This window comes from Perna viridis, chromosome 4 (assembly GCF_037379345.1).
Source record: "Perna viridis isolate PV_CMFRI_1.1 ecotype Kerala chromosome 4, ASM3737934v1, whole genome shotgun sequence".
Classification (NCBI taxonomy): domain Eukaryota; kingdom Metazoa; phylum Mollusca; class Bivalvia; order Mytilida; family Mytilidae; genus Perna; species Perna viridis.
In genome coordinates this window covers 35,976,055-36,003,928 of record NC_142448.1, presented here as the reverse complement: position 1 = coordinate 36,003,928, position 27,874 = coordinate 35,976,055, and the positions used below count along the sequence as shown (strand labels likewise).

General features: G+C 32.4%; 1 protein-coding gene across 7 annotated transcripts in view; it reads left to right on the top strand.

Moving 5' to 3' along the window:
• Positions 1-27,874, top strand: part of LOC148619913 (protein FAM13A-like) — a 49,173-nt gene that overhangs the window by 4,892 nt on the left and 16,407 nt on the right. For 2 of the 7 annotated variants that reach the window (XM_088580326.1, XM_088580322.1), the window contains exons 2-11: positions 3,222-3,323; positions 5,112-5,191; positions 14,370-14,562; positions 16,662-16,871; positions 18,370-18,553; positions 19,129-19,252; positions 19,874-19,963; positions 22,900-23,063; positions 25,695-25,748; positions 27,395-27,480. In XM_088580326.1, the coding sequence (XP_088436452.1) occupies positions 5,153-5,191; positions 14,370-14,562; positions 16,662-16,871; positions 18,370-18,553; positions 19,129-19,252; positions 19,874-19,963; positions 22,900-23,063; positions 25,695-25,748; positions 27,395-27,480 (1,144 nt within the window). In that variant the 5' untranslated portion in view covers positions 3,222-3,323; positions 5,112-5,152. Of the gene's footprint in view, positions 1-3,221; positions 3,324-5,111; positions 5,192-8,334; positions 8,492-9,666; positions 9,815-14,369; positions 14,563-16,661; positions 16,872-18,369; positions 18,554-19,128; positions 19,253-19,873; positions 19,964-22,899; positions 23,064-25,694; positions 25,749-27,394; positions 27,481-27,874 lie in introns of those variants that run through there. The other 5 variants (XM_088580320.1, XM_088580323.1, XM_088580321.1 and 2 more) reach the window with 5 other exon arrangements.

The window sequence follows — 27,874 nt, the reverse complement described above, 5'->3', positions numbered from 1 at the left end:
GGAGATGTGGTATTATTCCCAGTCAGCAGGGGTTTACCTGGCTTTAGACCATTATGGGTCCATATGATGGGTCAAGGGCCCATGTACATAGTGGAAGAATTAGGGTGCATGATGCAAATGTTCAGTAAAATCCAGATCAACTAGTTTTGATGTTTCAGAATGATTGGTGTAGTCTTGTGCTTCAACAACAGTTCTACAAAATTATGTTATTTTTTGCATTTTTTTCCATTATTATACCCCTACTTAAGTATTTTTTTGGGAGGTGTATATAGTTATCATCCAGTGTTTTCCTGTCCATTTATCTGTCCACATTTCTCTTGTGAGGGGAACTCCTACTAATAAACCATTTTAATGATTTTGATGAAATGTTTTAGGAAAGTTGGCCATTCAATGCAGATCTGCATGAGTATAATCACTGTCTGAGGACACTAAAGGGAGATGACTCATGGGTTAAAAACCTCCTATGTAAACACACTCAACTGACCTGCTCAAGGGATTTTGGTGAAATTTTTATGAAAGGCTGCTTGACTGGACATATGTTAAGATGTGCATTGAGGAATACAATAACTGTCAGAGGAACCTTAAAAGGGAGACAACTACTTAACTAAAGGGTTTAACTCTACATGAAGTTAGTTCGGAATTGTCTTAGTGAGCATGCTCACAGTATTTCTGGTTTTTCCACAGACTGTCACAGTGGGTCAATGGAAACTGAAACTGAACTTTACCAGTAGTGTATACATACAAGTTTAGCAATCTTGAAAGTTTACTTACATGTACATGTTTCTGTCCACAAGACCCAAAATACATTTTTTGGAAATTTCCGTATTAATTGGTTGTCTGTAGTAATTAAATATACAAGGATGGTATGGCTCCATTTTTACAAGCTCCAGGTCTTAGACTATATTTGTTGTCGGTATCTCAATTTTCATTGCATAATTTCTTAGTCATTTTATTGCCTATAGACTTTGTTTTTAAATGGACACTGAGTTGATAGGTATAGGTGTTAGAGTGAATGATAAATGAATCTTAAAATGGCAGGGATCTTGTTATTTTTACTGGTAATGTTTTAAACATTATTGATCAATCTAGAAATATCTTGTCTATACCATTTCAGCAATACCCAGTACTTCATGTACTATGGTATTTTTTACCTTGCAAAGTAAGATAATGATCTTGATACATATTGAATGGTAATTATTTCTCAAGGTTTGTATGAAGTAATGATTATGATAACATATTTTGTAGAAAATCGGTTATGTTTCAATTTGGGAAGTGATCCAACTGAAAGTTTACCTACATGTAAATATACAAAGCATTTGACCAACAATTGAAAGATATTTCTGAAATTTGGTCAGTTATCAACATTTGTTATTTTAGGCTTTATTCAGGATGTAATGATAAATATTAGTTCTTTGTGGCTATTTTGTAGTTGATTACGTAATACAGGTGCTAAAAATATTCACAATGCATGTACATGTATGTGAATGTTTGGAGCCTGGAATATGAAAAAAAAAGATGCAAACAGACTGTCTCTATGCATGTACATGTATGTATATCATCTAGTATGTTTATAAACTCGTATGTCTTTTTTATTTTTTATTTTTGGCTGGGTTGCACTTGTGCAAATCAGGCTTATAGAATGCTGAAGGTGGGTGGGCTAGTGGAGAAAATATTTTCATAACATATTTCTCAGCAACTTCAAATCACAACTGTACAATGTTTGGTACACAACTTAAGTAATTATGGGGTCCCATATCTTAAGATATGGATGTGATTACAGTACAAACAGTACATGTATGAAGTGTTGATATCCACATGTATTTTGCCTTTCGATCCATCATGTCAGAGTATTTTTTTTCTAAATTTGCACGTGTACATTTTAAATGTGTGAAATAACTTGCATTGTAATTCAATTTACTGCATTATTTTTGTAGTTCCTCTAAACAGTTTGCTTGCCTTCAGTGAAAAGTATAGTCTGAATAAAGTTTGAATAAACAAATAAATGGTTCCTCTGTAAAACACTCCCATAATAATTCTTTATTTTGCATTCTTCATTTCAAAACACTAATCAAGGTTATTGATATGTTTGTGTTTTGAATATTTTGGTTGGCACAATTTTCAATAAAGTAATCTTCAAACTGTGATGTCCTATTTATTGTAAGTTTTTTAAACATTGTTTAGTTATTAAACTATGGTAAATTGTAAGTCTACTTTAAGCATGGTTGGAGATCAGTCTCTTCATTCCTTTTGCTTAATAGGCTTTGTATTGCTTTCTCTGTTCTGGATGCAGAAATGTGTTCTATCATGTGTATCTATTGGTTAATTCTAATATGATGTGCCTCAAGGTCTTTAGACCACAGCCGTGGTATAACTTTGGTAAACATATGACCAGCGTCATGGACTTATGACAGTCTTATTTCTGACATCATAGATAAGTTTTATTCAATTTTACCAATGATGGTGACATCACAACATAGTTTTTCTCCATAATGGTCACTACTTAGTGCAACACGTACATGTAGGCTGTGTCTTTTAAAAATATAAAGGAACTAGTCCTTTTAGATCAAAATAAGTTATCCTTATTCCTTTCCAACAAAATTGCAAAAAAGGTACGGCAGTGTAAGAAATAGCTTTTGTTGCCATTTCTTGCCCTTCTGAACAACCAAGTGGAAATGATTTGAACATGCCCAGAATCTCCATCTGTAGTCAAATGTAAATCTTTTCGGTTTGTTCCAAGGATGTGAAATTCAAATTCATATGCTCTTGTTCATTTGTGAGCTCGACATGTACAGCATATTGTCAATGTTTCAGTTTTAATGGTTTTTTTTTTTTTTTTTGAGATTGTGATGTCAAAGAAATTGACAATATTTCTCACAGTTGGTCATTCCTGTTATATGGCATATTATCAGTTTCAAGTCAGGACCTTTTAGTTGGTTATAGACCACACAGAGTTTCACTTTTAGTTGGTTATGGACCACACAGAGTTTCATAAAAGTGCTAAGAACATTTTCTTTTAACTAGTTGTGACTACCAAGGTCTGCATACACGAAAGAAATTTATCAGGAACAATTGTATATATGTGCTAATGAACATGTATTGGATTTTTTTGTCATGGCATATTGGTACTATCTAAATGTTCTGCTTTTATGTAAATGAATTATATTAGAACTACATAATTTGAAGGAAATGTCTGCTTATGTTAAAAATGTATTTATTTTCAGGTTACAATAATTTTAATTGCTAAAGTACAAAGATACCTGAATGTTGAGGCTACGAATATTGTCCTGCAGATACCTAAAGCAACCATAGTCATTGTTTTTCTGGTAAGTATGTAGTATGATTTTAGGCTTTGCATGCCTATAAGGGGCAGAGCAATTTGTATTTTTTGTTCTCCCCAGAAATTTGATGATTGGGGTTTTTTTTACGGTTTCTTGACTATCCTTCCTGATGGAGTTTCTGTTTGTAATGCCAGTTATTAGTAGAAGATAGCGGAGCCCAGCCTTCAGGATCTCTGACCGAAGAACTCAGAGTATGTCCTAATAGGGGCCGGGTTGCTGTGTTGACACTCTGGCCTACTCCCAGAACCCACTTGAGTCCGAGAGCATTTCCCCACTCTAAATGTTTGGGAGTACGTCAACATGTAGAGTGCCCAGGAATTTGCAAGAAATTTTGAGGGCACTCAACCGTCATAGAAGGTTACATTGGGGGCACCCCACCTTGACATGAGGGCAATTTACTTACTGAAATCTGTAATAAACATTCTTCACTCTAGTGTAAAAGTATCATAAATGAGTGTTAGCACAACAGGAGTACATGTTTACATGCTAATTAGTTAAAAATAATTAAATTAATCTTCTAATTAGAAATTTGGGTGTAATCATCTTGGGGCACATGGTAAAATTCATGATGAAGGCAGCATGGTGCAGCGCCATACTAAATTGGTATAGGGAAACCTCTAACTTTATTGATAATTCACCATTATGTTGTATTATACATACATTTCTGTTGGATAAGCAGTATGTGATATTTTGGTTTATTCCTTTCTAGCTCTACCCCCTAAAAATAAATGGTAGTTAGAATATATCACGATATAACACTGTGATATATATCACCCCGATATATCACCCTCATCATGATATACCATATCCCTCTTGACAGGAAATGTTTTTTTTATTTAAATGTTAAAATACTTGTAAATTTCATTCCTGTTTGACTCGTTATTTCTGAGGTATTGCAGCAGTTACCCTTGAGTTTCTTGAAGGTAGTGCACATGTGCATAAAATTATGATGATTAAGGTGTTCATTACAGTATAACACATATTGCCCGTAGCAGAGGGTGATACACTGAGTAACAAAATCAGAAAACATATCACCCTCAACTATGTGACGGGTAACATATCTACCTTGAGTGTTACTTCAGGGTATCACCCTCTACTGTGGGCAATATGTGTATGATATCACTGATGTCTTGACCTATGAGACTTCCTATTACACGGGATGTGCATCTGTGTTAAAAGTTCAAACAATCGCATCCTAACTACATACATCACTTTCAAAAGAGAGGTTTTGAGCCATTCATGTTTTGAACGAGGATCTACATATGTAGGATGTCACTGATGCTTCGTCCCTGTTAAGTGTCTCAGTTAAACTGTTCCTTATAGAATATTACACTTATTACCGATTCCATCCTCCATATTAATATTTTAAAACAAAAAAAAAAAAAAGCTCCTTTCTCATTTTTTTTTGCTTTGAAGTTTGAGTATCATGCAGTTTTTTTTGTTCTGTTAAAAGGTAAAAATAAATGCCTCCCTCTCTAATTGGTTTTCATGAAAAATGAGCCCAATACATTGAAGAATCAATACATTAATTTTAATACATTAATTTTGAATGACCCAATCTATATTTAGGCTTTATTTGTCATATATGATATTAAGTGAAGCAATTTAAACTTATAAAAACTTTCAAATACAGAAATAACATTTTATAAAACCATTAAATATGTACACTATATGTACATGTACATGTATTATTCAATAGGGAAAATTTCAGACACATACTACAGGGATCCACTGGCATGCTGTAGATACGATTCTTGTCTTCTTCATTTTCAGTGATCATACAAACCATACTAATGGTGTCGGTAGTGTAGGAAATGAGACTGTATAATACCATGACAGACGATCTCAACTCTGTAAGTATTAAGTAATGTTAATCATAATTCTGTGGCAAACGATCTCAACTCTTTAATAATTCAGGAACGTTGATCAGAATACTGTGGCAAACAATCTCAACTTTGTAAGTATTAAGTTATGTTAATCATAATTCTGTGGCAAATGATCTCAACTCTGTAATAATTCAGAAACGTTGATCAGAATACTGTGGCAAAAGATCTCAAATCTGTAAGTATTAAGTTATGTTAATCATAATTCTGTGGCAAATGATCTCAACTCTGTAATAATTCAGAAATGTTGATCAGAATACTGTGGCAAAAGATCTCAAATCTGTAAGTATTCAGTAATGTGGATCAGAATACTGTGGCGAACGGTCTCAACTCTGTAAGTATTCAGTAATGTGGATCAGAATACTGTGGCTAATGATCTTGAGCAACTCTGTAAGTATTAGTAGAGTTGAACATAAAACTGTGGCAAACAATCTCAACTCTGTACGTGATAGCAGTAGTGGCAGATGACCTCAACTCTGTATGTTTATAAGTACAAATATTAAGCTGTGAAAGACGATCTGAACTCAATAATTATAAAATGTTTTGGCTTGAGTTTTAGCCATAGCGGTTGCCAAATTATCTCAAGTGGTTAAATCTTCCAAAGGAATCATAGGAGAAAAAGGTTTTAAAACTTGTTGAACTCCAATATAGCAAAATGACAACTCCAGATGTTTAATTTCAACATTCTTATAATATTGAACAAACCTTTTTAATGTCAACATCATAATAAATTCACCAAGGCCCATTTTTTACAATGTTGAAATTAAAAAAACTTAAGTTGATGGCTGTTTCCCTTTCAAACATCATGTAAGCAATGATTATTCTACAACTGATATCAAAGCTCTTCTTTGTTAGTATTAGCAATTAGTGCAGTACATTGATACTATTTTGTCAGGGACAATTCCATGAGAGTTTCCTTGTTTTGAACGATACATGTACAGTGTAGAATGACTCAGAATCAAACACTGTTCAGAGTGTTGCTGTTTACATGGATTTTTTTTATTAACCATTTTTGCAACATTTCCTATTAGTCTTTACTCTGATGTAAGTATGAAATGTGCTGTACATCCTGTAACAATATTTGTGCTTTTTATCTGTCTCTTTGCAAACACAAGCATTATTTTCCTTTGATACATGTACCAATTTAATGTATTTCATCCTAATATTGCTTTTACATGTATCTGTTATACTGTGTATAAAAATATATTTAAATTATAAATGGAAGTGGAGTTTGAAATACTATTAAAGTACTATTTTTGCTATTTTTGCAATAGACAAAATAGCATTGAAAATAGCTTTTGGTGAAATCATTTTTCTTCTTAAAAGGGCTTTGTCCTTTCCAAAGGAGCAAAAAATGAAATACTTTAGAAGGTGGACAGGGAGATGGGGATACAGGGGTTAAGGCGATGGGAATGAGTGGTTGAGGGGGTAGAGAGCGGTGGTGGAAGGGATGGGAAACAGTGGATGAAGGGGCTTGAAACAGGGAATGAAAAATACAGGAAACAGGGATTAATGTTGGGAACCATAACCAGGAGTAAAATGAAAGTGATGAAGTACCCCCTGTCCACCCCTCATACACATTAATATGGCAATTTTATCCAATGAGAATAACTTCATGATTGTGAAATTTTGGTAATTTAGCAGTATCAACTTATTCAGAAATTTAGCTGTAAATATAATAAAGCTGGGCAGAATGTAAATGGCTAGCAATTTTACACGACATTAATTTAAATTGGACTCCAGGTTTTTTTTTAAATTATTATTTAATACAGTTTCTAGTATTGATGAAAACTAAAAGTAGAACATTCCATAATTATGAAATTTCCTGAGGGAGTTTGTCATTGATTTAACTCCAGTGAGAAAAAAATAAATTTATGTTTCAGTACCCTTTTCTGTCAAAACCGGTTTTGAGGTCTATGAGTTACTACATGTACTTGGATTTAATGGAGGAAACTGATAAACATTTTTTTACATTATTTACATTATTCAAAATTGTAATTTACGATGAAAATTCTTCTCTATGAAAATGTGTGTTTTAGGTCACATTTCAGGGGCAGATCCAGACACTTTGAAACGGAGGGTTGCCAGATGGGGTTCCCCAGATAAGTAGGGGGTGTGCTAGGACATTATTTACCATTTTTTGTCAATTTTACCAATGGAAATGACTAATTTTCCAAGAAAAAATAGGGGTTTGCACCCCCTGGATCCTCCACTGCATTTGTTTGTTGTGACTGTGCACTTTTCAAACAACTGAATTCTGTGTGATCTCAAAACACTGCACTGATTGAAGCTAATATTTTCATCTTGTGTTGAATTGAGTGACTTGCTCAAAATTTGGTATGGGTAATATAAGAATCCCCATGTTTGCTAGTATTTCATGGTGTCTGTCAGTCACTTCACAACTTCATTTAAATGCTGATCAGGCCACATTTAAAATTATGTTTGTTTTCCCTTACCTGCTCTAGCTCCTGGCTTTGGGTAGGTGGGTTGGGAAAGTATTTGTTTCCCCAAAATTTATATGTTCATTAAAAACCACGATAAAAAAAGTGAAAAATGGTACTTTGAAAAATGTTAAAAAATCTTGTCAGAGAATGGCAATAAACTATTTTGGTAGGGCAAATTTTTTATGGGTAGGTAGGTTGAGGGTAAACAAACTTAATATTAGTTTTGGCATAATAAGAAATGAATGTGTTTAATTCTGTCCTCAGATTGACTGAGTTTTGTCCATGTACTGGCTGCACTTACAAATAAATCTGTCCGTTAGTTGAATTACACATAATGTAAGTGACCTCTCTTTGTACTAGGATAACAGACATTTTTGATACAGGTTTGGTCAGGAAGTACTATTTTCGATTTGATAATATCCAAATTGGATTTGATATGGACTCATCTGGTGGTTTGGACCATTTATATAGCTGTATATATTCAGTAGAAGGTTATAGAACATTTAATTTGGGTTATGAAGTTGTGGCTTTAGACAAAATTATTTATAACTTCTTTATAATATTAGAACAGTCTTGTTTTGTCACTTCATTGAATTGGACACTTCCAAATGGAGATAACTGAAATCTGTGATGTTAGTACAGTCTTGTTTTGTCATATCAATTTAGTGAACACTTCCATATGGAGAAATAGATATATATGTGACATTAAAGTAGTCTTGTTTTGTCATATTTATGAAATGAACACTTCTAAATGGAGAAATGGTGGTCTTGTGTATTGATCGTGCAAAGAAAAAGAGAAACTGAAAAATATGCAGTGCTTGTAACTGTAAGTTTTGGTTATGATAGTTTCTGTAGAAATGAAGGCATGCATTATTTACTTAGACCGACCTTAAAACAGTTGTTGGTTTGCTCTTTATCGACCTACTCATTAAGAACCTGCCTACTCAATTTTTTTTCTCATCCTTTCCAAGACAATTTTTTTATTCTATTTTAAATTTTTAGCTTATTGTCCTAACTTTTTGTGTGTTTTTTTTTTTTTTTTTTTTTTTTTCAGAAAAAAAATCACCTGCCTACCTACTCACATCTAAAATTGTAAGACCATAAAGAACAAACCAACAATTTTTTAAGGATGGCCTACAGGGAATCATATCTTTCCGTTATACTATGGATATTAACCTCCAACAACATAGTTTATACACTTAGATTTTGAGTCAGTCCATCTGTAAGTAATGGCACATCATTGGTAGGTTTGCATGAAAACTTGACCACAATTATGCTGTATTGTAGTAGGATTATGTTTCTTGAAACTTGGAAGATATGGAACTTGGAACTTTCATGAAAAAAAAAATCTTTCATTTTATGGCTCTGACAGAAATGTTGAGCATTGGTACCAATATACGTAGATGACATGCAGAGCCCCAAAACTTGAAAATATACGTATGGTGGGGTTTATTCATAGACAAAATAACATGGAATCTAAACACTTTTATTGAAGTTACCATGGAAGTTAAAAGATTTTCAAGCCTGATTTACATGTGCTCTCAAAATTTTTTCATGTAATTATGTATGTTGAGTGCTTTCCCCTAAATTCTTAAAGAGGTAATGAAATTTCAAGTATTGCAGAAAATATCTTATTTGGGAATGTCCATATAGGTACATTTGTACATGTAGCATGCTATATGGAAAAAAGAGAATATTACTTTCACTTAGTTCTTTTCAGTTTAAAATTTAAAATGCCATATATCTATCAAGGCCTATTGCAGTAGGCATTTCGATAACTACATGTGGGTTTTTAGAAGAAAAATCACATTGGTATTGTTGCAAACTTCTCTCTGCCTCTTCATAATGTACTGAGCTGTATTAGATTGCCATCAAATCAACAGTATGCTATAAAATAAATACTACAGTGGTGTATCAACATGATTTAAAGTCCACGCACTTTAATGTGAAATTTACCTTTCCATATAAAAATGGAAATTTATGACTTTTACGCATTTGTTTACATTTTGACGAGGCTTTGTTGCATATTTGTCCCTCCCACTTTTGTCATGGAGGAAGACATATTTAGTTACAATCAGTATTCAAAAAAATGTTTATGGATCATATCAAAATGAAATGGAATGCTGTCCTTGGGAAGCAAGCAGAGCGGGTTAGTATTGTTTTTAGTAATGACCTTCCAACAAAATCTGATTATTATCTACTTGGATTATACAGGCATTTAGGGTTATCAGATGATGTTCTGTTTCTATTTTTGTCGCTTTCTATCAATTAAATCATAATAATCTGTTAAGAATAGAAACTTCATTTATATTACTTTGCATTTTATTTCAAGCTTTCAGTATTTATCTAAACTTCGTACATGATTAGACAGATGACCTTTTTTAGATCTGTTAATTGAATGTAATTGAAAGGATTTTTTATGCCTCTTAGGTACAGTTGTACTGAAATATTTTTTATGTACAGTGAATCTTTCAAAGAAATGAGACTCGAGACCAAACTGAACTAAATCTCAAAATTTGAACTATAACCTTTTTTTTCTTTATTTAATTTAACTGCCTCTGTGGTCTTGGCCTCTTGGGATAGTGTGCTGTCCTCAAGCGTGGAAGGACATGGGTTTGATCCCTAGCCGAGCCACACCAAAGACTTTTAAATGGTAGTCACTGCTTCTTCACCAAGCGCATGATATTAAGGGATCATAGTGAAGACTGGTTTGCTTGCAGTCAGAATAATGTGCCCGAATTGGGTGGCATGCCTACCTCTGGGCTGTTGCTTCTGTGAGCTGGCACAAATAAAGATCCAGTTGGTTGTGTCTGACTAGTACAAAGCAGGATCTGTTTTATTGGTCAATCGTTCTTGTCCTGAAATGTGTGAAATATCTTCCATAGGACATTACACCATAATCAATCAATCAATTTCCTTTATTTAGAGAAGCTCTTCACAGCGTAGATCATAAAGATAATGGAATTAAAATATCTTTATTGTAATGATGACTGGTTCTAATCTCTTTGATTTTGTTTCCTTGGCCTGGTTTCATAGGAAATCTCAAATTGAATTGTTTCTCAAATTCTTCCTTACTCAAATTTTAGCTTATTAATTTTGAGGAAAATCTTAATTTGCATTAAAAAAAAATAAAAACAAAAACCTTTGGTTGATACCTTATTATTTTATTTGTCTTAATTTGAGTTGTATTCAAGGCACATGGGTGGATTTGGGGTTTCAAGTAAGATGGGGTGGCATAAAAAAATAGTGACACATGTAGTTTTCATTGGGACTGATAATAAAAATATGAAGATTTTAAATTAGGGGGCATATGCTAGTTATTCCTTCTCTTCCTTGAATCTGTGCAGGGATCTTGATATTTGCTTAATGCTTATATATATGACAATATTTACTAGTATACTATGCTAGCTGACAAATCTCCAGAAAAAAAAGTTGGCATATATGAATTATTGATATATATAGTGAAAAAAATAACAGGAGACTGTGAGAATGATATAAAATATTTACACATATGATGTAAGAAATTACAATGTTTCATGGGGAATGATGTTATTGGATGCGATCCAATAGTTTGTATTTTACTTATTAGTTCTTGTATTTTACTTATTAGTACTGATTTTGACCTTTTGTTTTATTGCTTCCTACATAGTTAAAGGATAGGTTTTGTAGTATTACAAATTCCTTTGTTTTACCGTAAATATCTTGTTAGTGTTAAAAAGTGTTTTGCAGGGCCGGATCCAGACACTTTGAAAAGGAGGGGTGCAAGCCAGGGTTCTTCAGAGAAAGGGTGGGTGCTAGGACATTATTTGCCAGTTTTTATCAATTTTACAAATGAAAATGACAAAATTTCCAATAAAAAGTAGGGTGCGGTTGTACCAACCCTTTGCACCCCACTTTGGATCAGCCACTGGCTTTGAGAATTTTGTGAATAGTAGCATTCACCCTTAAAGCAACATGAGATATATAATTTTCTGTCAATACTGTTATTGTTATGGTTTTTAATCACTTATCTTATTGTAAAACATATATATGTGTGTGAGAAAATTAATCTGGTGTTTTTTTTTTGGGGGGGGGGAGGGAGGGGATAAATTTCTTACTAGAGGGAAGAAATTTTTATTGATGTTGATTTCTATGAATAGAAGCGTATGTTGATGCTTCTCTGATGAAGTAATAGGTCTAAATTTGTTTGTATTTACTTCCTTGTTTAAAAAAAAAGTCAAATTATGACCTTTTCTTTTCTAATTAATTGACCACCTGTATGACTTTAAATGGTTATCATGAAGTCAGTTATTTCTAGATTTCTCATGGGGAAATAAATTTTTAATTTATCTTTTTAATTTTATTTTTTTACTAGGCAGATATTTTCGTATTTTTTCTACACAATTACCTCTGCTCTCAATGGATGGACGAATTTCAAATAAGATGTATACATGGCTTTATGTAGATTGGCAATACATTGTAAATAATTTTGGTTGCTGTCCGATATCAATATCATCTTTCTCTTTTGTGGAACGGCCATTTTTCATTGGGGTTATACTTAGCATGATTATATATGCAACTTCATGTTTAACTTTCATGGGGTTTTGAATAACGACAGAAAAATCTGACACTCAAGCTGAAGATTTCAAAATCTTTGACTGAAGTTTGTCAAATTATCTTACCTGAGGCCAACTGCTATTATAAAGTCTTGCTTTTTTTTTTTTTTATGGTATTGAATTTTTTTCTTACTTGTCATGTTAAATCTAGGAAAAGTACACCAATTCTCACTGTCCTGCCTGAAATTCATTTGTCAGAATATAGCTGAAATATTGCTGCTCGGACGTTAAACCCCAACAACCAATCAATTGAAATTCACAAGACGTCCTAAAATGGCTTATTAAAACGTCACTAAAGTCATGTGTAAAAAATCCAAATGTCTTAAAATAGGAATACATTTGCTCTTGTCTCAAAAGGGAGAAAAATACAAGTACATGTATCTGCTTTGAAGTTTTATATGTTGTAAGTTTATTTTTCTATGCAACCATAATCATCTTTTATGAAAGCCCTTCTTGAAAGATTTTTATTGCCTTTCCATAGAATTAGGATTGATTTTTAAATCAAGTGATACACTCCATAGGATTATTTGTTTATTTTATGAGAGATAAGACACTTTCCATACTTATATTTTACATACCCATAATCATTAAAGTAGGGTAGCTAAAAGGGGAAGGAACTGTTGTTATTTTTTTTTCACTTTTATATATTGTGGTATACAGCTCTCAGCCATTCATCCACATGTATGACAAATCAAAAACATGGATCAAACGAAATTTTGGAAAAATATTTGTCTTTAATCTTATACATGTTCATTATGTCATTCTCTTACAAAAGGAAGCTGTTTTACAATTTTGATTGTTTGTGGCTATTTCATTTGAGATTTAAGGAGGTAGACTTAGCGTAAGGGGCATAACTAATGAAATCAGTGATATGTTAATATCATATTCTATTTCACCAAAGCCTATCAAGCTTTCATTTGAAGCAGAATAAAATGTATCCAAGTTAATTAGATGCTTACATAAGATTGATGTAAAATGATGAATACAAACATTCCATTGATTTTTAAGAGTTGTATCTCTCCTTAGGTCTACCTCCTTGAAGGGACTTCGAACACCAAAAAAAAAAAAAGAATAAACCAATGCCAAGTTCTTGTGTGAGTGGGGGTATACCTAGCACTATCACATTTAACTTACTGTTTTTAGAGATTGTTTACCGTTATTGAGATTGGTCATTCTCAATATTGTACATTTTCATACTGTTCAACTTTTACATACATAACATATTAGAATGTATTAGGAGAACAAATATAATTCAGTTGGTATTTTTCTTGGCATAATGTCACTTTTTTGCTGTCTTAATTAGCCCTTTTCAGGTGGGTTGTAAAGAAATATTAAGTTAAATAATTTTATAGTATTGTGCGAGTACATATGTATATCTTAACTGTAGGTGTATTTCATAAATCACAGAAAATGAAAATCCCATGAGTACTTTTGCAGATATAACTTATAATTATTTTGCATTACTGCCAACTTTTATAATGGTTGTTGTATTCTCTGTTTAGAACTATAATTATTTACTTGAAATTGTAATTTTTATGAATAAAAGAAAATATCCAGTTAGCGAACTTTAACATGATGTTCCACAAAGTTGGAAATTTTGTTACCAAGACCAATGATGTTGTAACTGTTTATTTTGTATAGTTCTTAAATACAAGTATTGAATGGTAATATCTCGCCTTCTTCCTAAGAGGTAATTTATCTTGTAAATGTTATTAAAGCACTTTTAATTGGTGGTACAGTATGTACTGTACATTTTGTTGTTAGAGGGTTTTATTCTAATCAAAATTATATTTAAGTTTACGGTTGATCTTTAGCATAACTATTTCCAATGAGATGAAACAGCAAATTGTTAACATTAAGAGATTTCAATAGAAGCTGTGAAGTGGCAACATAGACGGCTACTCGCTCATCTTTTGACGGATACTCTGTTTTCAAAAAATGGGTAAGATCTTGCAAAATTTTCATCAGTCTACTTTTTCTTTTTTTTTTCTTTTTTTTTCATGGTACTTAAAATACTACTGACATCTCTGACATTAAGAGCTAAATTATATGTACAAATGAAACATAAACATTATATATATGTATCTTTTTATTTCCTCTTCGTTGCAGACAAAGGGTATTACAATAAATGGTTCCATGGATAAGATGAAAAAGTTACTCAGTCCTGGTACTAGGAAAAAAGTCTATTCTAATGCCAACAAGACATTCGGAGTTCATTTGGATGAATTGTTGGCAAGGGAAGGAAATAAGTATAAAGTGCCTTTTGTTGTCATGAAGATTTGTGAGACCATTTCTGAAAAAGGTTAGTATTGTAGTGTCAACAAATTACTTATTTCCCATATCTACGATATTCATTATTCTCAGTATCTATTTCTGTAATGGAGTAGTTGTGTCACACCATTGATTTGCGTTGTTTCTAAAATTATACTGTTGATTTAACTTCCGTCTTTCCTAACCTTTGTAAATTTCTATATATTTTACTTAAGTGTTGGTTCTGCAATAAAAAAAATTTTAAGTCTATATATTTTACTTCAATGTTGGTCGAAAGATTATTCTGTTTATAAGAAGGTACTTCAGGATTCTTGATGAGAGATTATAAGTATAAGTCTTTATGAAGATCATGCTTAAAGTTTTCATCAGTTTAACTTAACTTTCATGAAAAGAATTATGTTTAACAAATAGAGTTTATGTATTGGTTGGGAATAAATATTGAGAATAAGCCCCTCTTTAATTTCAGATTTAAATGGTTATTATCTGTTGTAATGTGATAATAGATGCATGGTCCCATAGATAATATGGTCCCAATAAATGCTTTATTATCAGTCAGTCAAGGGATTTTGAAAATATTTAGGTTTGATGTAAGTCTTCATTGAAGTAATCTCTTTTCTAAAATTTCATCATTCTTGAATTTGGTTTCCGAGTTATTTGACTTGTGGCACTGAAAAAAGGGGGGTGTATTATGTGCTTAAGTGCAGTTGTTAGTATAATGTTGATCTATTCACCTGCCCTCCAAATTGCATGTATAAACATGTAATAAGGTCCATAAATATTTCCCTTATGAAATACAATGGACATCCTGTATCTGTTTGTTAGATTGTTTTTTGATAAACAAAAATTTGGAAAAATGCCAAAGAGACACTATTTCACATCACACTTTCAGTTTATAAAGTTTAGATTTTTGTGGTTTTAGGGTATAACCCTCACCAGGAACTATAATCAAGTGGAAAGAAAAGTTCCATACAGTGATCGAATTTAAGGGGAAATACTTGCTAAATGCAAGTTGAAATTTCATTTTGCTAGAAGAAATTATTTTCACTTGCTAAAATTTGCTAGTGAAATTCTATATGTAATGTAGGTAAAGTCCAGAAATAACCCCAAAAACTTAAATTTAGCAAGTGTAAATTTTCAGTACTTGCTAAATTAAGCTAGTGGAAAAAATTCTGAAATTCAGTCCCTGCCATATCTTATGATCAGGTTATAACGAACGAGTATCTAATGATAATATGGAAAAGCAAACCTCGTAGTTATGTTAAGTGAAAATGAAAAATACTGATGTGAATTATTTGTTCCTTATTTACCTAACAAACCCACAAAAAATTTGGGAGGAAACTCTGTGTTAAATTTCCTATCAAAATGAAAATGCCCCACAAATTGGTCCAAAAAAGTAGAAATACAAAAATAGGAATAACCTCTTATCAGCAGTCTTAGAACCTAAGACTAAAAGAAAATTCTAGATCCGAAAAATAAAGTATATGTGTACAAGGAGTATTCAAAATCAAAAATATGGAAATATGAACCCAAATTTAGCACCCATAAGTTCTATCAAAGTATGTCGAAATAAGTTTTAAACATAGTAGCTACATTAATGTAGCCTACTGTTTAAAACAAGGAGTTTTAGGGGCTGCTGAAAATTTATGTTAATAATCTATGATATATAATATACTGAGCAAGTTACACCCTCTAGGACATACATGTATGATTTCTCGCCAGTAGTATGAATAACTTTTAAAATTTGTGCTTAGCAATGGATTTTGAGGGGTTTTTTTTTTTTTCAATCATGCTATCTTCTGCTTGACAAATTGGTGATATTGAACTATATCAGTGTGATCATGATTTCAGTATGATCCCTGCCTTGTAAATACAGTATTTATACAATAAATGTAATCATGATTTCAGTGTGATCCCTGCCTTGTAAATAACAATATTTATACAATAAATGTAATCATGATTATAGTATGATCCTTGCCTTGTATATACAATATTTATACAATAAATGTAATCATGATTTCAGTATGATCTCTGCCTTGTAAATACAATATTTATACAATAAATGTAATCATGATTTCTGTATGATCCCTGCCTTGTAAATAACAATATTTTTGAAGTCATCTTTTGTTATAGGTATTGATGTTGAGGGAATATTTAGGGTCAATGGTAGTTCAAAGATTGTGGATAAGATAAAGGCAGAGTTTGATCAGCGAGGAGATGCCAACTTAGAAGAAGATGGTGACATTGCTGCAGTGGCTGGATTGTTGAAGTTGTTTTTACGTGAACTTCCAATGGCACTTGTCCCAGAAGCAAAGAATCAACAGTTTGTCAGTATTCAGGATGGTATGTTATTATTATTAATATTACTTACCAACAGAGTTGCAGTAGGGATATTTGTAAACTTATTCCCCTTTCAGTTGTCTCGAGGAATCATTTAAAATAAATTTGGAAAGTTTTTAATGTTTGTCCAAGTGTTGTGATTAATTTACCTGGGGCAGTTTTACACTGAGTGATTACTGACGGATCTATGAATAAGTGAAATTGTCTAAAAATTAAGTTGTAAGCATTAATTTTGGTCAAAATATGAAGACAATCGATGATCCTTGAATTATAAGATGATTCAAGTCTTTAAGTAGTACCCCAGCTAAGAATCATGCAAATTCTGTAAGATGTGATACACCTTTGAAAAGACTACAAATTTTTACTTTTGTTATTCAGTTGCTTTATAGGTATATGTAATGAAATATATTTTAATCTGTGTACTCTTAGGAGACAATTCACAACAAAAATCCAGTGATTTCTGCTGTATTTAACTGTCATTTACAGAGTTAAGTCCCTTTATTTTGAATTCGACAATACATTCTATATAATTTATATCTCTTATGAACAGAGTTAATATGAAAAACCACTTTTTAATTTCTGTTTACTATAATGTTTTTAACAAAATATCAAAAATAAAAATATGTAGGATTTCCAACCATGATTCACGTTTTTCATGATTCTTAGGTGTAGTACTACATAAAAATAAAGTATTGTTTGCTTTCCCAACCCCTAAAGATATATTAAAATTAAAAACAGTCTTTCTCAAAAAGTGTTCTTGCCAAAATATTGTTTTGCAGTGAAACCAGTGTCTACCACTTTAGGAAGGAATTTTTTGCATTAGACAGGTGTTAAGTTTTAAGTATCAATCTCTTTTAGAATCAGGAAGTAGGTTTTAAGGAGGTAGACCTAGGATAAGGGACACAACTCTTAAAAATCATTGGATCGTTTGTATTCAGCATTTTACATCAGTCTTATGTAAGCATCTAATTAACTTGGATTCATTTTATTCTGCTTCAAATGAAAGCTTGAGAGGCTTTGGTGAAATTGAGTATTATACAAACATATCACTGATTTCATGAGTTATGTCCCTTACCTTAGGTCTACCTCCTTAAGACACTTGCGGGAGGATTTCTTGATTTTAAGAGTGCTCAACTAAAAAATGGTAGATTAGCAGCATTTTGGCATTTCATCAAAAGAATACCAATGAAGTGTGTTAGGGTAGTCAGAAAAAAATAAGATAGGTAGGGTAACCTTAAATAGACATATTTTTGTTCCTTGTGTTGGAATCTATTTAGTACCAGAATGATCCTGTCTGGAAACATGAAATTTGAATGTGAACTCCGACATAATTTATACTAGAAGAAAAAAAAAACAACTGAGCATTGTAAAAGAACTTTTCTTTGTTCCCATGGTTGAAAACAAAAGATCCAATTTCCATGGAAATGAAAAGTTCAATTTAAAATTTTTACTGTATCATCACTGTTTTATAGGTCAAATTCTGTAATACATGTACTTTCAGCATACCAGAATGATACTAAAGCCTGTGTGTATCAGCTCAAACAGTGTGTGCGCGACTTACCCAAAGAGCATTACAATTTGCTGAAGTTTCTGTCCGGTTTCCTGGTCACAGTAACCAAGCATGAGAAACAGAACAAAATGACAGCTATGTCTCTTGCCATAGTGTTTGGACCAAATATATTCAGGTAGGATTGTGTATAAGAAGGTTAAAATCCTTTGAAAGTTTAATCATCAGCTATTCTTTAAAACAAAAAATGTAAGAAATTCACTTCAGCATCAGAGGAGAATGTGTGTGTGTCTATGTATTACAACACAAGTAATGATAAACATTACACATACAAATGACTTATCTATGAATGTTCCAGGTCATAATGAAATCTGTTCATGTTTTGTCTGGATTACATATTAAATACCTAGATGATAATGCAGTACGGACAGGGGATTGTAGGTTTTAGGTATGAAGGTGTTTTTATTAATGTATGCATATTTTAAGGTATGGACGCTGGACAGGGGATTGGAGGTTTTAGGGACAAAGGTCCTGTAATTTCTGTATGCATATTCCAGGTGTGGACAGGGGATTGAAGGTTGAATGGACCAAGGTTCTGTAAATATTGTGTACATGCATATTTCAGGTGTGGACAGGGAATGAGAGGTTAAACAGACCAAATTTCTGTAATTAATTGATGTGTACTTCAGGGATGGACAGGGGATGTGATGTTTATTGGACCAACATGCTAGAATCAGTTGATGTATTTTTCAGGTGTGGACAGGGCATTGGAGGTTTAAGGGACCAAGGTGCTATTAATCAGGTGGTCTACAAATTTATAAACCATTATGACAATTTGTTTCGGGATGAGAATGAAGATCCTCCTGAATTACAATGGGTAAGAACTGCAATGTTGTGTGTCTGACTGTCTGTTAAAATTACACTTTAGTCAGATGTGTTAAAAAAAACTGATTTAAAATACCTATGTACTTCTTTTAATATTGTTATGCAATGGTTAAAAATTTCCCTTTATTCAACAAAATTTTAAAAAATGTTCTGTAAAAAATCACATGGCAACCTAAACTAGATTATAAAGATTTTCTTTCATACATGACTGAAAAATAAGATCAACATTGAAAATTATCATTGCTATTTAAAGCTAAATTGAGGGACTGCTACTTAACTGAAAAGTTGTTTTTCTTATGAACATATTTTATGTAGTGCCAGTAAATAGCCTTAGTGTAAATGTTGTCAGTTAGGCTACTGTAATTTCAAACTCCTGACAGAGCTTGAGTGCAGGAAAGAAAGATATATTCCAAACCTATTCATGTTAGGCTACCTAATCTCATGTTGAATTGTTCTTATTTGCATAATTAGCTAGTTTTTATGGAAATACACATCAGGTATGAAAGAAGAAATAGAAAAAAAATTAAGCTAATGTAAGTATTGGTCCAAAAATCAGGTCTGGGAGGAATTTAGCCATGTTTGTGAGAAATATTAAATCTGAAATTATTTACAGCAAAGGAAAAACCAGAAAACACCACCACCTCCACGCCCTCCCCCTCCTAAGGTTTTTGTTGATGACAAACCAGTTCCATCACCAAGGAAGGTACGATTCCTTGTCTGTTTTATAGCCTTAATTTCATCTTTGTGACTCACTCAATCTGTTTTGGTTGGATGATAGACAGTCTGTTTTGATTGTTTTATTATTTAAGAATCAAATTTCTTCTTTATGATGTACTTCTGATATGAATATAATTTGTAAGTTAATAAAATCTGCTTTCTCCCTCCAAAGCAGTGATGAATCTTGTCTACTAGTTATTGTAATAATTTACCGATAATTAATGATTTGAAGTATTGAAAAGAACCAGAAATCTTATAATTTTGTTTTGATTTGATAAAACAAGTATAAATTCATAGCTAATTGAAAAGGAAAAGAAATTTAAAACTCATACCCTTGCGTAATAGGATGAGTTTGTTTGATCGTTGGAAAGTTTTATAGAAATATTGATCTATCTTTTCCTGCATAATATGATACAGCTGTTGATTTGTTCTGAATTTTAAAAAAAATTAGATTCTTGTGTATTGATAATATCTTTCATCACACCTGTGCTCTTGGATTTGGGATATACAGTGGTCCTGGTGTCCATTCATACACTAGTCTGGACACCACATAGCTGGTACTAAAGCTGGTTCTTTTCAAACTGTAATACATAGCTTTTGACCATGGAAAACACTTCATCAAATTTAATCCATAGGCAAAGTTGTCATTTACAACTTTCAAATTAAAAGGTCATGCAGAATTTTTTGGCCATTTTCAGGGCTGGTTTACATACAATTTTAAAATGTGCTGAATTTTGACCCTAGCAATCATCTCCGTTTTGTTTTAAGTGCTGTTAAAATAAATATGGAATGTAAAACAGACACTTGACATGATTTGAAGTACAAAAGTTAGATATCTTATGAATTATGTAAGATTGACAAAAATATTATTTAATCTAATGGTAACATTCTGACTTGGTGACAAATTGTTCTCTCCTAAAAATGGGGGTCCTAATGGCTTTTACATTTATTGTTTTTATGCTAGTACATGTATTGACTACTATAAAAAATAACTTTCCCTAACAAAGTTGTATATAATCAATTCATGTACACCACATAAGAAGGTTTTGTGAGTCACTTGGATGAAATTTGTCTTGTACAATATGTGTATCACTGTCAAATCTTCTGCACAACTTAAATAATAAGCTTTGCAAGCATATTTTATAACTTAAGCTTTGCAAGCATACTTTATAAATTAAGCTTTGCAAGCATACTTTATAAATAAGCTTTTAGGGCTTGTTTACCATCAAATAAGCTTTTCTTGGTGACCTTTTACTTTTGTTGTATGTCTGTTGAATTTGAATTGCATTTACTATACTCATGCTTTGCTTAATTTGCATAATTTCTGTGTCCTATACATTATATTTACACATTTCATTGCTGTTATACATTTTATATTTTTACAGTCTCCCAATGAATTTCAGATAGCATAGTGCTTACTGGCACAGCACAGGTCATTAGGCTTTTCCTAAAAATGATAGCACAGTGTTCCTTTGCATTTTAGCAAAAATTTATTTCAGAAGACACCAACTGCTTGATTCAGCACTTCAGTTTATGATTTGAATCCCAAATTTAAATTTAAGTTTCCAGAGGCCCTGAAATGGTTTGCTCTCCTTACAACAATCATCCATACTTCTTATTTATGTTTCTAGGTCTAAAGTGTGCCACATCATTTACAACATAGATAATTGTAGTCTTTATATCCATTATAAAGTTGGGGTTAAATAGGAAGCATCCTGTACGTATCTCTGACTCTTGTATGTGGGAGGCCTCCATTATAGCACTGTTGACTTTGAATATACATTGTAGGAAGGTTAAGCATCATTTATAGATGTACATGAAGGAAGTTCAATATTGTTTGATTCCAACCACTCAATGTCCATGACATTAGATATCAACTTAATTTTGTCCTTAAATTTACACACCTCCCTTATATCACCACCACCCCCTGACTCCTTGAAGAATTCAGCTCCTTAATGAAGATTGAAGCAAAAAATACAAAAAATACAAATTCTTCCCCAGATTGATTAACCATTACCTGATGAAATGTCTTAGTTAACTGGATAATTAACGGAAATTTAAACTTCGTTTCATTTCATAGATTTAAGTTTAATTAAGACACCATTCTATTGCCTGAAGTTAACTATATTTATACTCACTGTAAATCCATGTAGAATGAACTACAAAACTACCCACCCAATCCAGAAATGGATTATCTAATCTGGTAGAATTTAGTTTCAGTTAATTAGACAGACATTTATCTACAAACTTAGTGATGTATATTGGTATTTTATGTTCTAGACTAAGTTGTTTTATGGTCATACTTTTCCTGCACTTGTCTTATATCCCTTAAATGTTATTGATGTATATTATTAACACTGCTTAAATTCAGCCGTGGTATAAAGACCATTCATTTGTTTAGGATTTCTAGTGTTCAGGTTATTTTAAGTAAAATCATAATGAATGAAAGAGAAAAAAAGTGATATGCTCTGATGATGTCATTATTTTTAAATGAAATTAGAATTAGACAAAACAAAATAATAGTCTTTTTTACTTTTCAAAAACATTTTACTTGAGTTAATTAGGAAACCGTCTAGACTTTAAAAATGCTTGATCCAAAATGGCCATAGAATGTTGAGAGTAGGTACAAAAACTATGGTAGGTAGGGTAGCAGGAAACAGATATATTATATTTTTTTTTGCCTTAGGTTTGCTACAGCTGCTGGTATTCAGTAATTTATACTAGTATTGATAGAAAGAAGGATCTGTCTGGTTGAAAAATAATGAGACATTTCTCATCAGTGGAAATTCATTGAATATTTTAACCAATGTACTTTTAATTTGATATGTCATATTTTTTTCTGTTGCAAAAAAATGAGTTGATATGATCACATACATACATACTCTCTTGAGAATTTTCAAAAATGAGTGTATTTTGTTTTAGATTCGTCATGAAAATTATGACAGCGTTCATTACCAAGACGGAGAAGATGTGGACCATAGCGAAACTTCCTCTAGTCATACCGTAGGTCGAAGTCACATGCATAGTCCTATGTTCAGTGATGATGAGTTTACTGGTAGAGCTGCATCACCCTTCATCTTGGATAGGTAAGAATGGAAAGACTTCCTCTAGCCATATTCTAGGTTGTAGACATGTTCATAGTCCTATGTTCAGTGATGATGAGTTTACTGGTAAAGCTGCATCACCCTTTATCTTGGATAGGTAAGAATGGAAAGACTTCCTCTAGCCATATTCTAGGTTGTAGACATGTTCATAGTCCTATGTTCAGTGATGATGAGTTTACTGGTAAAGCTGCATCACCCTTTATCTTGGATAGGTAAGAATGGAAAGACTTCCTCTAGCCATATTCTAGGTTGTAGACATGTTCATAGTCCTATGTTCAGTGATGATGAGTTTACTGGTAAAGCTGCATCACCCTTTATCTTGGATAGGTAAGAATAGAAAGACTTCCTCTTACCATACTGTAGGTTGTAGACATGTTCATAGTCCCATGTTGCAGAATCACCCATTATCCTGGATAGGTAAGAATAAAAAGACTTTCTCTAATCATTCCATAGGTTGTAGTCACATACATTGTCCTATGATCAGTGATGATGAGTGCTAGTAGGTGTGATTGAATCCCCATTTATTCTAGATAGGTAAGAATTTAAGACATCATTATTTCCTTGGGTCATACTTTAAGTAAAGGTCAAAGTTCAATGATACATTCTGGTTAGGTAAGAAGTTAAGGCATAATTACTTTCTCTGGTAACACTTTGAGTGAAGGTCAAAGTTCAGTTATACAAGATATTAAATTAGCTGCTTTTCCTTTTATTTATGATAGAAAAGGTACATTGATACATCCTTTATATAGTCATACCATGTCTCAAGCATATTAAGTGGTGACAAAAATTTATGTAACGCTGTCTTAGCCTTTATTCTTGATGGCAAAATAACTTGCCTATTCATGTCATAGATAATGATTACAAATTGTCTGGAACCTGATAAATAAGTTCCTCTGAAACTTCCTCTATTCGTATCATTGGTCAAGGTCATGTACATACAAGTACATGTAGTCCCTTATTAGTGATGGCAGAGTCATCTGGAAAGCTGTCTGGCACATTAGTAGCCATAGGTAAATTATTGAAAACTTTTCAATGAAACCATTGGTTAACGTAACAAACGTATTCATGTGCCCAGTAATGACAAGTTTACACAGAAGGCTGTCTCATCTTTCATTCTGGAAGGCTACACATACTGCTTTTCTCTTCATTTCCTATGTGGCATTCTTTTACATTGGTTGCACCACTTGATTTATAAAAAAAGGGACTGACATCAACACTAATGTCAAGTTCTAGACAAGCTAGTACAGGTACAAGCAAGAATTGTTTTTGGGGGGATGGTTTTTCATATTTAACATTCTTAAATTAGCAGGATTTGTGTTTGAAATTACATGAGTAACATGGTCTTCACCAACATATTCTAAAATCTGATAAAACACCCAGTTTTCATTGCACTGAGCAGTATCTGGTTTTGTAACTTGCTGTAGTTCAATATCTTGTATCACATTTCCTATTAAATTCTTAAAGGCTTTTACAATAATGAAATAGTCTAATTATTTTAGGGGTAGGGTGTCTGGCTTTGACAGGTAATTCACTTCAAGATTTATTTAGGGTAGTAGATATTCAGACATATAAAGTATTTCCAATATGCATCAGGAAAGGCTCTGAGATGTCAATACTTAGCTGATGATACACAGTAGGAAACTAATCAGTTTCTGTGGATGGAAGTCCGTACATTAGCACTAATCAGAAATACATCTCATATTTCAAGTTTTATTTCGTATTTTGGGAAACAATGTTTAATGAGGACCTTGTGTTCACTTTGCAATTTTTGAAGTTAGTCTGTTTAGTCATTTACACTAAGAGTGGGTGAGACATGACTGTTTTCATGGCTGTTGCGAAGAAACGTCTCAAGTGAAAAAATGTAAAACAAATAACAAAGAACATATAAAACAAAGACAACCACTGCACTACATATTCCTGGCTTTGGACAGGCAGATTAAGTACGTGGTGGGGTTTTATTCGTTTGTAGGCACTTAACCCTCCTTCTAACGAGTTCATCTCCACAATTTTAGTGGGGTCTGTACTGTTCAATTTTCTTACGTGATTTTTTGGCCTTTTTCATTGTACAATTTAGTTGTGGTGTTCCATTTTTTCGCAAAGTCCTGCTTGTTTTCATCTTCTACCCAATTGTACCAGTCTCTTTAATTGTTAACATGTACAATTTTGACCTGAGTGTCTGAGGCCTAGAGGTTATGTTACTAATAAATAAGAATGAATTGAACAAAATGAGCCACTTCTATACATGAATTATGAATATTGACATTATTTCAATTTGTATTTTACATGCTTTTTTGATTTTCATTCATTAGTTTCACAAGTATTGATTTTGCTGAACATGATTAATTGTGGTTGTGCCTTTAGTGACTTGTGATACTAAAAATAGTAAATGCTTTGGTTTTTCATTGATTGGACATCGATTTTGACGGGATATTATAAGATTGGGGTTTTCCATCCTGAAATCAATCGAATTAATGACAGTCATTGTAAACAAAGAAAGTATATTGTGCATGAGTAGGAAAGTTATACACATCTTCGTGAATTGTGAAGTTTGATGTAGTTGATAGAATGACACTTCTGTTATAAGTTTTTAATGGATTAACTTTTTTTTCATAGTGATGGAGGCTATAGTATTATTGAATCACCAGTACCGTCAGCAAGAACTTCAAAGTAAGTATAAGTTATTATGCGCATAAGAAGGAAATTGTGCAATCCTAATAAAATGGACGTTTGTGAAGTCGTATTGAAATATTTCTTTTACTGATTTCTTTTGATTTTCGGTACCAGAATTCCAGTCAGAATACCTTGCTCATTATAATGCAGAAGTCAAAATAAATTCTATTATTATTATGAGAGTTTCAATTTACTTTCAAGAGTTTAATGTCCCAGACTTTTTGTACTGTAAATGTCAAGTATGGTAGGTATAGGACCTAGATAAATGAAATTTCAATGGTCCTGCGTCAAAAATTAGAGTCCCAGACTTTAGACCCATGCTTAATTGAACCACTGCAATAACAATGTACTAAATCTAAGGACATTTTCTCTTGTTATCCTTGACCAGTAAGATCTAATTTGATCAGGACACTCACATTTAATTAGGTTTTCCTTTAGCGAACAATGTTTTCTGTTGGACAAATTACTTGATGATTGCTGTCTGTAGTAGGAAGACATATACTGATGATATAATGTAGTAAGACAAAATAAGGAGCCTTATATGGATTAATGAATATGTTTGGTAACAATGTTATAGCCAGGGCTACTGAGTACTTTTGTTTTATGGTTGTTCTTGGACTTAAGTAAGATTGCTTAAACTGAATTTCTTTTTTATGGATTTGACAGTTGCTTGGATTTTACAGTTTTATTATATTAACTATGCTGTTCCAGTAATAGGTATTAAAATTAGAGAATGGGCTTGTTTTCTAATATTCAAAACTTCAATGGGCCATTTTTAACATCCAATATGAAAATTTATATTTATACCCCCTGCAAACAGAATCACCCTGTCTGTTTTTCCATTTATCTGTCCATCTGTCCACATTTCTTGTAAGCAGAACTTCTCCTAAACTACTCAAAGGATTTTAATGAAATTTTATAGTTAGGTTGGGTATCATATGTAGATGTGCATTAAGGAATATAATCACTGTTTCAGGATGCCAAAAAGAGATAATCCAAAAAGCGTGTGCATTTACAAAAATTTGCACAATACTACAGACCTTGGGTGATGCTTAAACTTGCAATTTACTCATGGAGCCAATTCTGATAATCCTGGCTGATTTAAGCTTTCATAACCAACTTTCAGACAAGTTACCCATTTTCATAAACTACTTTATGCTTCCAGAAGAATGAACTGCTCAATATTTGGTTATATCACTGAACTTGTTCAATTCTTAAAAACAGTCCTTAAATTAAGATTTTACTGTAGAGAAAGGAAAATTTCATTATAAATCAAAACTGAAAGAGTTTCATCTACATGTAAATCTAGAAAACACAGAAATTGTGAAAATAGTGGGAGACTGCATGCGGGAATTTATCGCTGCTTATACGTTTAAAAGAGTAATCAAGGGAACCAAGGTTATAGCGATAATCAGAAGAATGCAATCCAGGGACAAAGACCTGACATGGAAAAAAGACACACACAACAAAGAACGCATAAGAATTACAATCTTTTTTTTTCATTTGTAGTGATATACATTTGAGGTGAAAGTTACTTTAAATTGTGTTCTCATATACAGATTTATGACCATTTGAAGTAAATTGATGGTACACCCATTGATTTTTGTTCAGTTGACAATTTTTTATTTGTTTTGTTATTATAGGGTGATAGAAAAAGCTATAACTAACGTGATAACCAACAATTTGTTTGGTGATGAGGATGATACGGAAGCTGAGGAGTCACACAAAGGTATATATGACAGATAAACAGACCTAGAAAAAGTCTAGACTTACATGATGCATAGCAGATAGACAAAGGGATAGACATGCAATGGCATAAAAGTATAGACAGGCACACGTTTTTTAGCACAATGGCATAAAAGTATAGACAGGCACACGTTTCTTTAGCACAATGGCATAAAAGTATAGACAGGCACACGTGTTTCTTTAGCAAAATGGCATAAAAGTATAAACAGGCACACGTTTTTTTTTTTTTTAATTGATTGGTTTTACATGATAAGGGGAGACAATCCAACTTAAGTGTTTGCTTGGAGGTATGGGATTTAAGTTCAAATGAGGCTGGAGAATTTAACCTATGAACTTCTTCACTGTATTTTTAAGTTCTTTCCTAATCTTAGTATTAG